This window comes from Sinocyclocheilus rhinocerous, unplaced genomic scaffold (assembly GCF_001515625.1).
Source record: "Sinocyclocheilus rhinocerous isolate Xijiao unplaced genomic scaffold, SAMN03320098_v1.1 scaffold554, whole genome shotgun sequence".
In the NCBI taxonomy this organism is placed as follows: domain Eukaryota; kingdom Metazoa; phylum Chordata; class Actinopteri; order Cypriniformes; family Cyprinidae; genus Sinocyclocheilus; species Sinocyclocheilus rhinocerous.
In genome coordinates this window covers 427,988-442,143 of record NW_015627893.1, presented here as the reverse complement: position 1 = coordinate 442,143, position 14,156 = coordinate 427,988, and the positions used below count along the sequence as shown (strand labels likewise).

Sequence of the window (14,156 nt, the reverse complement as noted above, 5' to 3'; positions counted from 1 at the left end):
GGGGACATCCAATCCAAAAAAAAAAAAAAAAGAATCATTCATATGTTAAAATAATTCTTTAAAGATTTTCACAAAAACAAATCAGTTTTGAAATTCCATGCATGTGCATTTTATGAATGTTCAATTAAAAATAAAGTCCTGATGACACATTCATTTCAGGTGGAGATCGGCAAGTCAGTCAAAGCATATGTTCGGGTTTTGGATGGCAACAAGAAGCCTTTCCTGTCCAGATATTTCTCTGTCATGAACCTGAAGCTGAGAGCTGCGTCCTCCATTATATCCCTGCAGTGAGTAACCGTTTCTAGATCTCCTGAGCTTTGTGTTCTGCTGTCTGAGAGAGCTAATAAACCTCTGCTGTTTGTCAGAGCTCTGCCCGATTCTTCAGAAGAAGATACAGCCACATTTCTGGTCAAAGGTCTGGTGATCGGACAAACTAGTGTGTCTGCTGTCGTCATAGACAAAAATGGCAGGAAAATCAGCTCTGCACCCCAGCAGATTGAAGTAAGCCTCTCCTGTGCCCTCATTTGCAGCTTGATGAATGGTTTGCGCCAAGCTTAATGTGTGTAGTGTTTTTCAATACCTTTACCAGATCCTGTGAGAAGATATGCTTTTTGTCTGGTATTCAAAACCCAGTCAGCAGTCAGTATAGTTTTGGGACTTGCTGTTAACTGCTTCTGGGTGTCAGACAAAACGCTGCTGACCAGACAAAAGGGATCTGTTTTGACGGATCTAGTAAAGGGACTGGATCTAATATTGCTAGCATGAAGAATCCAAAAAACATATACTAAACCAGGGGTGCCCACACTCTTTTGTGTGGAGATCTACGTTTTTTTAAAATGAGAAACTCGTACCAAGTGAAAAATAAATAAATAAAATGCATATAAAATAAATAAAAATGCTTGTTGTGATGCATCTTTATATTGCATTAATTTAAAATTTTAAATAATAATAATGTTAAATTCTTAGTTCCCCTGTAGAACCAGGCCTGCATTTACCTAAAGCAGTGGTTCTCAACCTTTTTTACTCCAAGACCCCCTCCTCTCTAAATCAATACTGCAAGGCCCCCCAACCTTTTCTATTAAAACCTTTGAATTCTAGTGTTATTACTTTTCAATTTCATGCAATTATTTTTAAACAATAGAAATTCAAGATAGATTTAAACATTCCGTGTCTTTTTTTTTTTTTTTTGCAAACAAACTTTGCAAAAATGCCACTGCAGATATTCTATCTATACAACTTAAAAGTACGTAAAGCTCAATTATACAGTAACAAATGAGCACAAGTCGACCTGCATTACCAAACAAGACCACGGGGAGATAGATGCCAAAGGACTGCATGTAAACCACTATACGGATCCATTCAGAATCACTAAACACACCAAAATACAAATTAAAAATGAAACCATTCTGCATGTGTGGAAATGTAGCGATCTGAAAGCGGCTCGACGTTATCAGTGAGCAGTTCCTCTGCGATTAAGCGCTCATGTTTGGAGCGTCCGATGCCTGTATGTACATAAACACCACTGATCCTCAAAAACTGAGCATCTGTTATAAAACACTCGCTGGATACAACTACTGCTTTTATCCAGCCGGGAGCTGTAGTTTGCTGTAGTTATTTTGATTTTTTAATTATTTAACGTATTAATCATTACATTATTATATTTTAGTTTGTTATATCCTCTAAATAATAGATGAATAAATGAAGAATGGAGAAAGCTACTCTCTTGAAGCTACACAACAGGTTGCTACTAAAAATTCAAATTCGATGCTTAGTTTCTTTGTGATGATGGAGAATCCTAAAAAAACGTTTTTTTTTTTGTCTTTTTTTGATCTGTAGGTATTTCCTCCCTTCAGGTTGCTGCCCAGAAAAGTCACTCTGATAGTCGGAGCAATGATGCAGGCAAGTCATCCGCTTTCTCAAACTGATCTTATTTAATACAGCACACTTCACTTGTCTAATGCACTCAGATCTGATGTGAGTGAGCAGATCAACACACAAAACACAAGTGAAGCCTGCACGATTATGCATACATCCTGCATGTGTTCCCTCATGTGCTAGCCATTGTTTTGCTTGTACTACAGCGTTATGGATGAAATAATAGTCGAACTGCCACTGGCAAACATCTCTGGTTATGACATGGATGTCTGCTTCCCAGATGACAAGGATGATAACCTGCATTTCTTAACGTTTGGATTATAAAAGGAATATACCACACCTTACATCTGGAATTAAATTTGGCCCACGCTTTAGTCTGGGGTTCACATCTCACTATTAGCTATGGCTTTTGTCTCAATAAACTCCTAATTTGCTGCTTATTAATAGTTAGTAAGGTAGTTGTTTAGTTTAGGTGGATTAAGGGATCTAAAATATGATCATGCAGAATAAGGCTTTAATATGCGCTTTATAAGTACTCAATATGCTAGTAATATGCATGCTAATAAGCAACTAGTTAATAGTGAGAATTGTTTTGATGTGCTGTCACAATCGAGTGAACATGAAACACATCTAACTGGCTCTGATGCCTGTGATCAGTGATCATCTTCAGAAATCGACTGACTGGATGCACTGCACCTGTTCATTTGTAGATCACGTCAGAGGGAGGACCACAGCCCCAGTCCAACATCCTCTTCTCTCTGTCCCACGAGAGCATCGCCTCTGTCAGCGGTCTGGGGCACGTCAAGGGCCTGTCGGCGGGCAACATGAGCGTGACCGGCGTGGTTCAGGCGGTCGACACGGAAACGGGCAAACTGGTGGTGGTGTCGAAGGTGATGCTCCGCAGACAGAAGCCGCATTGATCTGTGTGACGAGTGAGTTAAACACCATCTCTTACAGGATCAGGTGGATGTGGAGGTGGTCCAGCTGAAGGCCATTAGGATCCGAGCTCCTATCACCCGAATGAAGACGGGAACGCTGGTAAACACACTTTATGAGTTCAGTTTTTATCTGCAGAGTATTGTAAGGTTGTGATTAGGGCTGGGAATCGAAAATCAATTCCAATTCCAGAATCGGATACTTGTTGTAAAATTAAAAATTCAGTTCCGCCTGTCAATTCCTGTGTGCGCATCTTTTTTTTAGGTGGTGAAAAGGGGCTGTTAAAAATGTATTTGTCTTTGAATCATTCGTTCAAGAGATTCATTCAAAAACGTAAAACAGTAATGAAACGAGTAAATCTTGAGTGAGTCATTGAATCGTTCCATTCATAAATTCCATGAGATTTTGTTTACTTGTCTAATGGTTCTTCTTCAGAATTGTAAGAGAACTACAACCTCCATTTAAAAAAATATAAAGTCTCAATTTATCCAGAATCGTGCAGCTCTATTTTGCTCTTAACAGCTCTAAATTTAAATTCCACCCATCAATACCTGGCACATCTTTTATTTTTAGGTGGTGAAAAGGGGCTGTTAAAAATGTATTTGTCTTTGAATCATTCGTTCAAGAGATTCATTCAAAAACATCCAGTAATGAAACGAGTAAATCTTGAGTGAGTCATTGAATCGTTCCATTCATAAATTCCATGAGATTTTGTTTACTTGTCTAATGGTTCTTCTTCAGAATTGTAAGAGAACTACAACCTCCATTTAAAAAAATATAAAGTCTCAATTTATCCAGAATCGTGCAGCTCTATTTTGCTCTTAACAGCTCTTAATCGGTCCCACTTTATATTAAGTGGCCCTAATACCTGTGTACTTGCATAGTAACTAGATGTGTACATAGTATGTAACCACAGGTGTAAGTACACATTGGTACATAGTATCTACAGCTGTAATGTTTGTGTAACTACACATATGTAACAACCCACTGAATGGTATGTGTAAGTACAAATGTGTAACAGGACATTGGTAACAACACTTTTTGGTAATAAAAGTACAAATGTGTAAACTAAGTAAACAATTCCAATAGATTTACCATGTAATTACTCTGTTGTTACACAGCAGTGGCCAGTAAGTTAGGCTTTACTTATAAATTGTGGTTGGTGTCCAGAATGTTACACTTTATATTAAGTGGACAGTTCCTGAGGAGTTACCATGTAAGTACACTGGTATTACAGTGGTGCACCAACTTGAGATCCAACTCCTCTCACTTTACATATCCCTAAACCTACCCATCTCCACCCCCTGGATCAAATTGTTCCAATTACTCTTATACATATTGTTAAAAAATTTAGTTATACATGTCCTGTTACACATTTGTACTTACACAAACCATTCGGAGGGTTGTTACATGTGTGTAGTTACAGAAATATTACAGCTCTAGATACTATGTACCAATGTGTACTTACACTGTGGTTACATACTATGTACACATCTACTTACTATGTAAGTGCACAGGTATTAGGGCCACTTAATATAAAGTGGGACCTAATTTAACCACATTGGAATCGATAAGCAGAATCTGAATTGGAATTGATAAGATTGAAGCGACACCCGACCCTAGTAGTGATAAAGGCTTGTTCTGTGGCTGTAGATGCCGGTGTACGTGATGGGCCTGACCAGCAGCCAGACGCCGTTCTCCTTCGGGAACGCTCTTCCTGGACTGACCTTCCACTGGTCTGTGACTAAGAGAGACGTTCTGGACGTTCACACACGCCATGCAGAGGTCAGAATAACACTCTCCCTGTGCTCTACAGTGCTTGATTTCAGTATCTGTTGTGTTGATTTGAACTTTATCACAGTTTGGGCTGGTATCTCAGTAGTTTATGATAGGTTTATCAACCTGTTGACCACTTACTGATTTTTACGGAATGAACGCAAAGGAACATTCAAAATCATGTTTGCTTAAAATGAAAATTTGTTAATTAATTTGATAACAGTACAAGGGTAAATGATGACTTAATTTTAATTTTTGGCTGAACTATCTATCCCTTTAAGGGTACCACAAAAAACAAATTATACAAAAAGAGCAATCTTCCGTGTGCAGGGGTGTGGTGGTTCAGATGAAGCAGTGTGTCTGTGTCTGTGTGTGTCCTGCAGGCGTCTGTACAGCTCAGCGCTGAGCACAACTTCGCCATGAGTGTGTTTGGCAGGAGTAAAGGCCGCACAGGACTGAGGGTGGTGGTGAAGACCAGTGTTCCTCTGGCTGGACATCTGCAGGACAGTGCCCTCGAGCTCCAGGATGAGATACAGATACAGGTGGACTGAACCTCATTCTGTCATTCACAGAGCATTACTGTGTTCTGTGCTACTGGCCCCCATATTAAGCATTGAATGTTTTCTTTTTAGTATATACAGTCAAACCAAACATTATTCAGACTCCAGATATCATTGTGACAAAATAAATTTTGTAGGGTGCCACAAGTTTGTTAAAATTTCCAATGGGTGCCGCGACTAAAAAAAGTTTGGGAAACGCTGTTCTAAACTATAGCGAATAAACTGTGATATAATTTGAGATGTCGAAGGTGTCTGAATAAATTTTGGTTTGACTGTAAATCGCAACACTGTATTTTGAAGAACATGTGTTAAACTGAGAGCCATATGCTGAATTTCAGGTTTATGAGAAACTGCAGCTGTTGAACCCAGAGGTTCAAGCTGAGGAGATACTGATGTCCCCAAACTCACTGCTCAAACTCCAAACCAACAGGTACCTCAGCAGAAACCCTTGTTCAGATCAACACACACCGTTACAGTTAGACTGAACCCATGCTGCTTTGCCATGAATGTGAGCTGTGCTGCCCTACAAATACACAGAACCGTAGTGTGACAGAAATGCAGTACAGAACACATATTACATGTTTAATTAAGTGTCTCCAGTTCAAATTCAGAAGGCACTTGCAGTTAAATATTGTGTTTGTGTTTTTAAATGAACAAATTTTGACTAAACTACCATAAATATGTATGCGTAGCATGTGGAATTAATATTTAGGCAGTGTCACACCTGCATCATGCTGTTGTATATCATTTTATCCAATATTCAGAGTGTGACATTGCTTTTAAGTTAAATGATAATCCTGAAGGGTTTTGTTTTGTGGTAATGACATACTCTACATTTATCCCGCTGGTGGAATGGCTGCTCAAAAAAGCAAATAAATAAATAGACAAATTATTTTCGGTCAGTTATACAGTGCCTTGGACAACAGTCATTATTAAGAAATTCTTGACTGCTGTAAATTAAATGTTAAGATTGAGAAGATAGATCAGAATGAAGTACTCCAGAGATCCAGCAAATAATATTGAGTAGCATGTCAAAATGAAGTTCCAGATCATCAAAGCTTTGCGTGTTGTTGAGCAGTGCTCATTATAACGGTGTGCTGTGTGCTGTAGAGATGGACTGGGCTCCCTGTCCTACCGTGTGCTGGACTGTCCGGACAGAGCTGCTCTCCTTCAGGTGGATGATAAAGGTCACCTGACGTCTGGATCTCTGACAGGAACTGCATCGCTACAGATCAGCTCGCAGGAAACATTCGGCGTCAATCAAACCATCATCATCGCTGTGAAGGTATAACTAATTTGAATTGCAGATTAGTAATAATGCATAAATTAATATTTTAATAATATTACAGTTTAATCTACAATTAAGATAAAAAAAATAATAATTAGCTCATATATGGAAGAAAAATAATGACAAATGTCTTTGAAACAAAAAAGCATGTTGAATTGCACTAACTGAAAAAATAATGCATTGTATTAACAGTGTTTGCATTTTAATGCCTTGTATTTTTTAGGGCTTGCATTTTTAGTTGAGCCCGACCGATATGGGTTTTTTGGGGCCGATAATGATATTAGGGAGTAAAAAAAGTCTGATATATCCGATATTCTTTGTGTCTATTATAGTACAGTACCAGTCAAAAGTTTGGACACACTTCCCATTCCCATTCCCACTGGTACTGTATATAGAATACAGTATATACATAAACAGAATATATATACATAAACATTTTTAGCAATGATAACTCAAATGTGGTGAAACTTTATTATTCAAAATGAGTCTGACATCAGTGCACTTAACAGTAAAGTTCACTTATTACAAATAACTTAAAAACACAAATAGAACTATATATATATATATATATAACTTGAATTAAGAAAATAAACAAGGTAACTGTGTAGGGCAACACGCTACTGCCAAACCAACAGGGGCAGGTTTATGCAGGAAGCACAGCTTTTCCAAATGTGAACATCTAAAGTGAATAAAATAATAATATAATTAATTTATACATTATTTAAAAATAAAATAATTTTTTCCACAAATTCTGTGTTGTGTATTTTCTGGTAATCAAATTAACACACAGAACATGAGGATTTGTATTTAAATAGTCTTTTTGCAGTTTGATATTCACAGACACTAGTCTATATCATGATTTGATTTTAGTGTACTGACCTGTTTTTTATTTATTCATCAAAAATATGAAAGATTCCGTGAAATTCCGCCTTATACAGTAAATTCCATTTTTATGACTGGATTCCGCGATTCCGGCCGTGTTTTCTGCATCGCGGAAATCATAGGGCCCTACTAATGTAGCAAACGAGTATGATAAGCTGATAGTGAGAGTAAAAGACGAGGACATTGTTGTTTATTTACTTAGCATTGAGTCTCTCCAAGTGAAGGTATAACTAATTTGAATTGCAGATTAGTAATAATGCATAAATTAATATTTTAATAATATTACAGTTTAATCTACAATTAAGATAAAAAAAATAATAATTAGCTCATATATGGAAGAAAAATAATGACAAATGTCTTTGAAACAAAAAAGCATGTTGAATTGCACTAACTGAAAAAATAATGCATTGTATTAACAGTGTTTGCATTTTAATGCCTTGTATTTTTTAGGGCTTGCATTTTTAGTTGAGCCCGACCGATATGGGTTTTTTGGGGCCGATAATGATATTAGGGAGTAAAAAAAGTCTGATATATCCGATATTCTTTGTGTCTATTATAGTACAGTACCAGTCAAAAGTTTGGACACACTTCCCATTCCCATTCCCACTGGTACTGTATATAGAATACAGTATATACATAAACAGAATATATATACATAAACATTTTTAGCAATGATAACTCAAATGTGGTGATCAAACACATAATGATGTGACAAAAATATGTAATGGAGGCAGTAAACTTAACAATGAACTTTATTATCTAAAATGAGCCTGACATCAGTGCACTTAACAGTACACTTCACATCACTTATTATAAATAACTTTAAAACACAAATAGAACAATATATATATATATATTAGGGTGGAATGGTACACAGATGTCACGGTTCGGTACATACCTCGGTTCGGGGGTCATGGTTCGATACGATTTCGGTACAACAGGGGGGAAAAAAAATCTACTATGCTCGGTTTCTTTTTGATTCTGTTTTTTATTTATTCATCAAAAATATGAAAGATTCCGTGAAATTCCGCCTTATACAGTAAATTCCATTTTTATGACTGGATTCCGCGATTCCGGCCGTGTTTTCTGCATCGCGGAAATCATAGGGCCCTACTAATGTAGCAAACGAGTATGATAAGCTGATAGTGAGAGTAAAAGACGAGGACATTGTTGTTTATTTACTTAGCATTGAGTCTCTCCAACTAGGTGACAACGTAGCATTAAATCACCATTCAACAGACTCAAGCCACCACCGCACTGCCGTCTATTGGACTGCAGAAAGATACTAACTTTTTAATCTGCTACATTACTGACAAAATATGCTGATTTAGGAAATGTGACGTGACCGATGTGATAAGCATGAGTTCTGGGTATAAACACCAGCATTGACTGAGTGTGTGCGATCAGCTCCGGTGTCCGTAACACAGGTTTTAATGCGCCGCAGACGCGTGCCGTGATGAGCAGATCAGCTCTAGTCTCTAACGTCACTGAATCTGCTGTTAAAAATTAACCATCCATTCATCATATCATCATGCAAAGCTAAGAATTGGAATCATTGTAATGTGACAATTAAATATAGGTGCGGGTGGATAATTTGAGGCAGCGGACTCGGGTGAAGTTTGAGCTCATCCGCGCATCTCTACACTGACCTGACCTGGGTCACCAGTAGCAAACAATGGACAAACTAAGTAATTACACCATTCAGAAGCATTTAATCTGCGTAATGGTGGCGCTAATCGTTTACTCAGGAAAAAGGTCTATATATTCTGTTAAAAAAAGGTTCATATCGGCGACATATCTGCGGCATATTTGCCGATACCGATATATCTGTGACATGCTCATATCGGCAAAACAATATATCGTCGGGCTCTAATTTTTAGGGGCTGAAATTTAGCATAGTTGTTGTTTTCATAATTAAAAATTCAGTAATTCATATTCACCTTCCTGAATTCATTTCTGAAATATTCAATCTGTTCAAAAATACGATGTATAATATCCGACAGGTAATTTTCGATCCATTTTATTTCACTTTACAAATTCGCAATTTAAAAAAAATGCAAGCCCTGAAAATACAAGGCATTAAAATGCAAACACTGTTAATACAATGCATTATTTTTTCAGGTAGTGCAATTCAACATGCTTTTGTCAATTGACATTTGTCATAATTTTTCTTCCATACTCATAGTTCATTGCCATATATTTCACTGACAAGCTATGAGCAATGTGTGTATGTTTTTATTAGTGCTGTGAAATGATTAATCATGATTAATCACATTCGAAATAAAAGGTTTTGTTTACATAATATATGCGTGTATACTGTGTATGTTTATTATGTATACTATATATAAATACAGACACATGCATGTATATATTTATGAAAAATGTTATGTTTATATGTCAAATGTTTTTATAAATCATATAAAAAATAAGCATATAAATATATACATGTAAATATATTTTCTAAATATTTTCTATATGTGTGTGTATTGATATATACATAATAAATATACACAGTACACTTACATATATTATGTAAACAAAAACTTTTATCTCGGATGTGAGTGATCACGATTAATCGTTTGACAGCACTAGTTTTTATTTATTTAGAGTCATGCAGTGGGATAGTTACTTCAGGGGGATACCTACAGTACATGTTCATGAATCTTGCGATTTTATGACTGTACATTATCCCTTACTTATCTGTATAATGTTTTGTAATTCATAATAGCTCTTAACTGTAAATGAATGATTCAGTGTCAGCAGTCAACCATGTGAAGTACGAGTGTAACACAGAGCTGGTGTTTGTTGTCAGGTGGTGACCGTCTCGTACCTGCGTCTGAGCACTAGTCCAGTCGTGTACATGTCTAACAGAGAGACTGTGTCTGCCATCCCGCTGGGAGCCGCTCTGACCTTCACCGTTCATTTCCACGACAGCACGGGAGAAACCTTACACAGCCACAACTCCGCGCTCCGCTTCTCCACCAACAGGTGAATTATATAATAATAAAATAACATAACATACATATTTATCAAACATGGACTAAACGGTTCACATCCAAATTCAACAGCAGCTAGGGCTGAAATGACGCATTTGAAGGTGTTTGTTGTTGGTTCTTTAAAATATATAACAGATAAACTAGTGCCTCAGTTGGACTAATTAATTTAACACGCTGTCAATTCTGATAAAACTTCCCGGTGTTATGGACATCGCCAGAAGTTGCAGTTATTAATTATTGGTAGGTTAACTTAGGTTATTGGTAAGGATTAATTGACTAATCAGAAAATAATAAATTGATTTAATGTAAAAATAAAATGTAAAAAAATAGTATGTATATAATGTATACAAAGCATTATTATTATTTTTTTATCATGTTTTATTTCCATTGTGAAAGATTAATTTTTGGCTGTTCTCTCCAGGTTAACCCAAACTTTTTAACTCCCTGTAACTCGAAATCTGATGTTTTGCAAAGTCTAGGCTGTCTTTCATAAATAGTCAGCTTTATTTTTAAAATGAAGTAAGAATTTTCACTTTTCTTCAGCGGTTTCACCCCATATATTGCGATTAAATTATCTCTTAATGTAATACTAAAATATTTTAGCTTTTCGTCACACAGAGGAATAGAGCATCTGACATGTCAGATATGGTTGCAAATCAAAAAAAGAATGAATATTTATTTACAAATGTTCAGGCATCTGAACATTATAATGTAATATGTGACCCTGGACCACAAAACCAGTCATAAGGGTCAATTTTTTAAAAATTTAGATTAATATATCATCTGAAAGCTGAATAAATAAGCTTTCCATTGATGTATGGTTTGTTAGGATAGGACAATATTTGGCTGAGATACAAATATTTGAAAATCTGGAATCTGAGGGTGCAAAAAAATCTAAATATTGAGAAAATCATCTTTAAAGTTGTCCAAATTAAGTTCTTAGCCATGCATATTACTAATCAGAAATTAAGTTTGAATATATTTACGGTAAGAAATTCACAAAATATCTTCATGGAACATGATCTTTACTTAATATCCTAATGATTTTTGGCATTAAAAAAAAATCGACAATTTTGACCCATAGTATTGTTGGCTATTGCTACAAATATCCCCCAGCGACTTAAGACTGCTTTTGTGCTCCAGGGTCACATATGTTAAAGGTGGTAATTGCAGATAATGAATATGTTATAATAATTATATTGGGAAAAATCAGTGCATATGCTTCTTTTTTTTTTTTTACTTTGAGCAATGTGTTTGAATGATGTTAAGCACCCCACCGTCTGTGTTATGTTTGCAGGGATGATTTGGTGCAGGTCGGTAAGGGTTCGAGTAACGGCACGCTGACGGTGCGGACGGTGAATGTGGGTCTGACTCTGCTGGGGGTCTGGGACTCGGAGCAGGCCGGACTCGCTGATTTCCTCGCTCTGCCGGTCCAGCATGCCATTCATCCGGCTGGAGCCCAGCGGCTCGTCGTGGGAGACGTTGTGTGCTTTTCTGCACAGTTTGTTAATCAGGAGGGTAAGAGGAAACACGCACACATACAAATATTGACAGCCCAAAGTAAGCATTTACTGTCATTGTTCATGTGCAGGTGCATCAGGTGTGTGGAGCTCGTCGTCCAGCGCTCTGCTGGAGATCGATCCCAGGACTGGAGCAGCAGTAGCCAGAGACAAGGGCACAGTCACTGTGTACTACGAGATTCCGGGTCAACTCCGCACCTACAGAGAGGTGAGGTTAATCACGTGGACTTCAGCTCGGAGATATTCTGAATCAGATATTTAGAAGGAAAAATCATGAAAAGTCTTTGGTCCGCAAGAGTGATGCCTGTTAAACTGCAGATAAACATAATTGTGATTGTATTGTAATGCTGTGCTTTGTTTAGGTTCGTATTGAAGGTGCGTCTAGGACGTCTGTCGTGATTCCTGCAGTGAAGAAGGACAGAGACCCTAAAGTCCTGATGTCAACCAGGGACACGGGAAGCAACCTCATCGGTACAGAACACTCCACGCATTGCATTAGAGAGAGACTCAATCGTGCTTGACATACAACAGAACTGTTCAGTGTTTTTAACCATTACATTGAAATCCAGAAAAAATTAAACACAGAATTTGGTCAATTTGAAAGGGCCCCGCTAGCAACCGTAACGTCATGGGTTTGATTCCTAAGAATCACGAATGCAAAAGCCTCTAAGTCCGTCTGAGATTTTTCTTTTAAATGAGCATTTTGCGCTGGTCCTTAAAAAGAAGTCTTACATTTATTTGTATCAAATTTAAGGCCATAAAAAATCTTATATTGTACAAGAAAGTACAATTTTGAAATTTTGATTGGAAAAGGTCTTAAATTTGGGGACAGAAAGACCAGAATTGCGAAACGGCTTATGTGACGATTAAACTTCAAAGGGCTATGATTTCATTCAATAAACATGAGAGTCCTGTGTTGTTGTGGAATGTTATATTTCTGCTGTTCCGAATGAATGAATGAATGCATTTTCAATAAGCCTGTTGTTTTTGTTCAGACCAATGTGAAAATCAACCCATGTTTTTACCCTGCAAACACGCAGAGCTGTAAATGTGAACTGGTGGATCGATAAGAAGACAATGCATTACAAAAATCTAAACAGTAAAATGTATTTATATGTAATGTAATTAATATAATAATTTATTGATAATAATTGTTTAAATTAATATAATAATTTGACTTACAAATGGTTGAAAGGCTGAAATGTGGAGTGTATCATTTTATAAAACATTTTGTCTTTGTGAAAACCTTTATCTGGACTGTAAATCATGCATTTTACAGTTTAATATGTTACTATAGACATTGCCCTACCCTGCTCATGTGGTATTCATTTTATAAATTTGAGCTTAAATATCCTGCAGAAACCCTGATTTTTATCAACATTTGACATTTTTGAAAATAAGACATTGAATTACTAACTAACAACCTTTGCATTGCAATTAAAGTGAAATTACTGAACCTAAACATAGGAACCTGATAAAAATGTGCATTTAAAAGAAAAATCTCAGACGGACTTTTGCATCTGAAGTCTTCAGTTGTTTATTATGACTGCATTGTAAGCTTTTGTCAAATGAACGCAAGCAAATGTAACGTTCTTATAAACAGGTGCTGTGTTCCATTTCTTTGAATCGTAGTGCTTTTGTGAACAGCATCATAGCACTCGTGTGTTATCTGTCCACAGGAAGCTGCTCGTCGTCTCAGTCCGACAGCGTGGCTCTGCTCCACCCAGAGTCCTCCGTCAGCTGTCAGCTGCGCTTCACCAGCAGCACCGTGGATTTCTCTCCTCATGACGTCTACCACACTCACACGGCCTTCGATGCCAGCACAGGTCTCTCACAGGAGCCTTGGACTTCAGCCTGACTTCACAGTGACAGGTTTAACCCTGTGATCTGTATCTCCTCTGTGTGTCAGGCTTCTACAGCTGCGCGCTGAGCTTCAAGCCCATGAGCGAGCAGCAGGTGAAGGTGTTGAGTCTGTCTATGACGGCGGTGGAGGTGAGGGCCGGCGTGCAGGGCTCTCTCTTCAGCGGAGAGCAGCTCAGCGTCCAGCTGCCTGTCAGTCCAGGGATCTACGCTGATCAGACGGACCTCATCCTGAGCAATCAGTACCCGTCTGCTGAGCTGACCATCTACGGCACGCCAGGCGCTCTCCAGCAGCTAGACGTAACCTTTGCATCCTCGTCTCTCTCTGTCTGAAAACTCAAATGTTTTTGTTGGGTCGTAGAATTAGGGGGTGATGCTAGGGACATGTCCCTACCAACTTTCAGCGACTACCAAATTGTCCGTAGCAATAATTTTGATTAAAACAAATATATATATATATATA

At 37.5% G+C, this 14,156-nt stretch overlaps 1 protein-coding gene across 1 annotated transcript in view; it reads left to right on the top strand.

Annotated features, from left to right (window-relative positions):
* Positions 1-14,156, top strand: part of LOC107736952 (nuclear pore membrane glycoprotein 210-like) — a 44,447-nt gene that overhangs the window by 24,361 nt on the left and 5,930 nt on the right. The window contains 15 exon segments of the mRNA XM_016548339.1: positions 160-287; positions 366-501; positions 1,837-1,899; positions 2,586-2,765; positions 2,833-2,913; positions 4,465-4,596; positions 4,971-5,129; positions 5,486-5,577; positions 6,258-6,432; positions 10,130-10,305; positions 11,611-11,831; positions 11,905-12,041; positions 12,196-12,304; positions 13,513-13,659; positions 13,743-13,993. Of these exon segments, the coding sequence (XP_016403825.1) occupies positions 160-287; positions 366-501; positions 1,837-1,899; positions 2,586-2,765; positions 2,833-2,913; positions 4,465-4,596; positions 4,971-5,129; positions 5,486-5,577; positions 6,258-6,432; positions 10,130-10,305; positions 11,611-11,831; positions 11,905-12,041; positions 12,196-12,304; positions 13,513-13,659; positions 13,743-13,993 (2,187 nt within the window).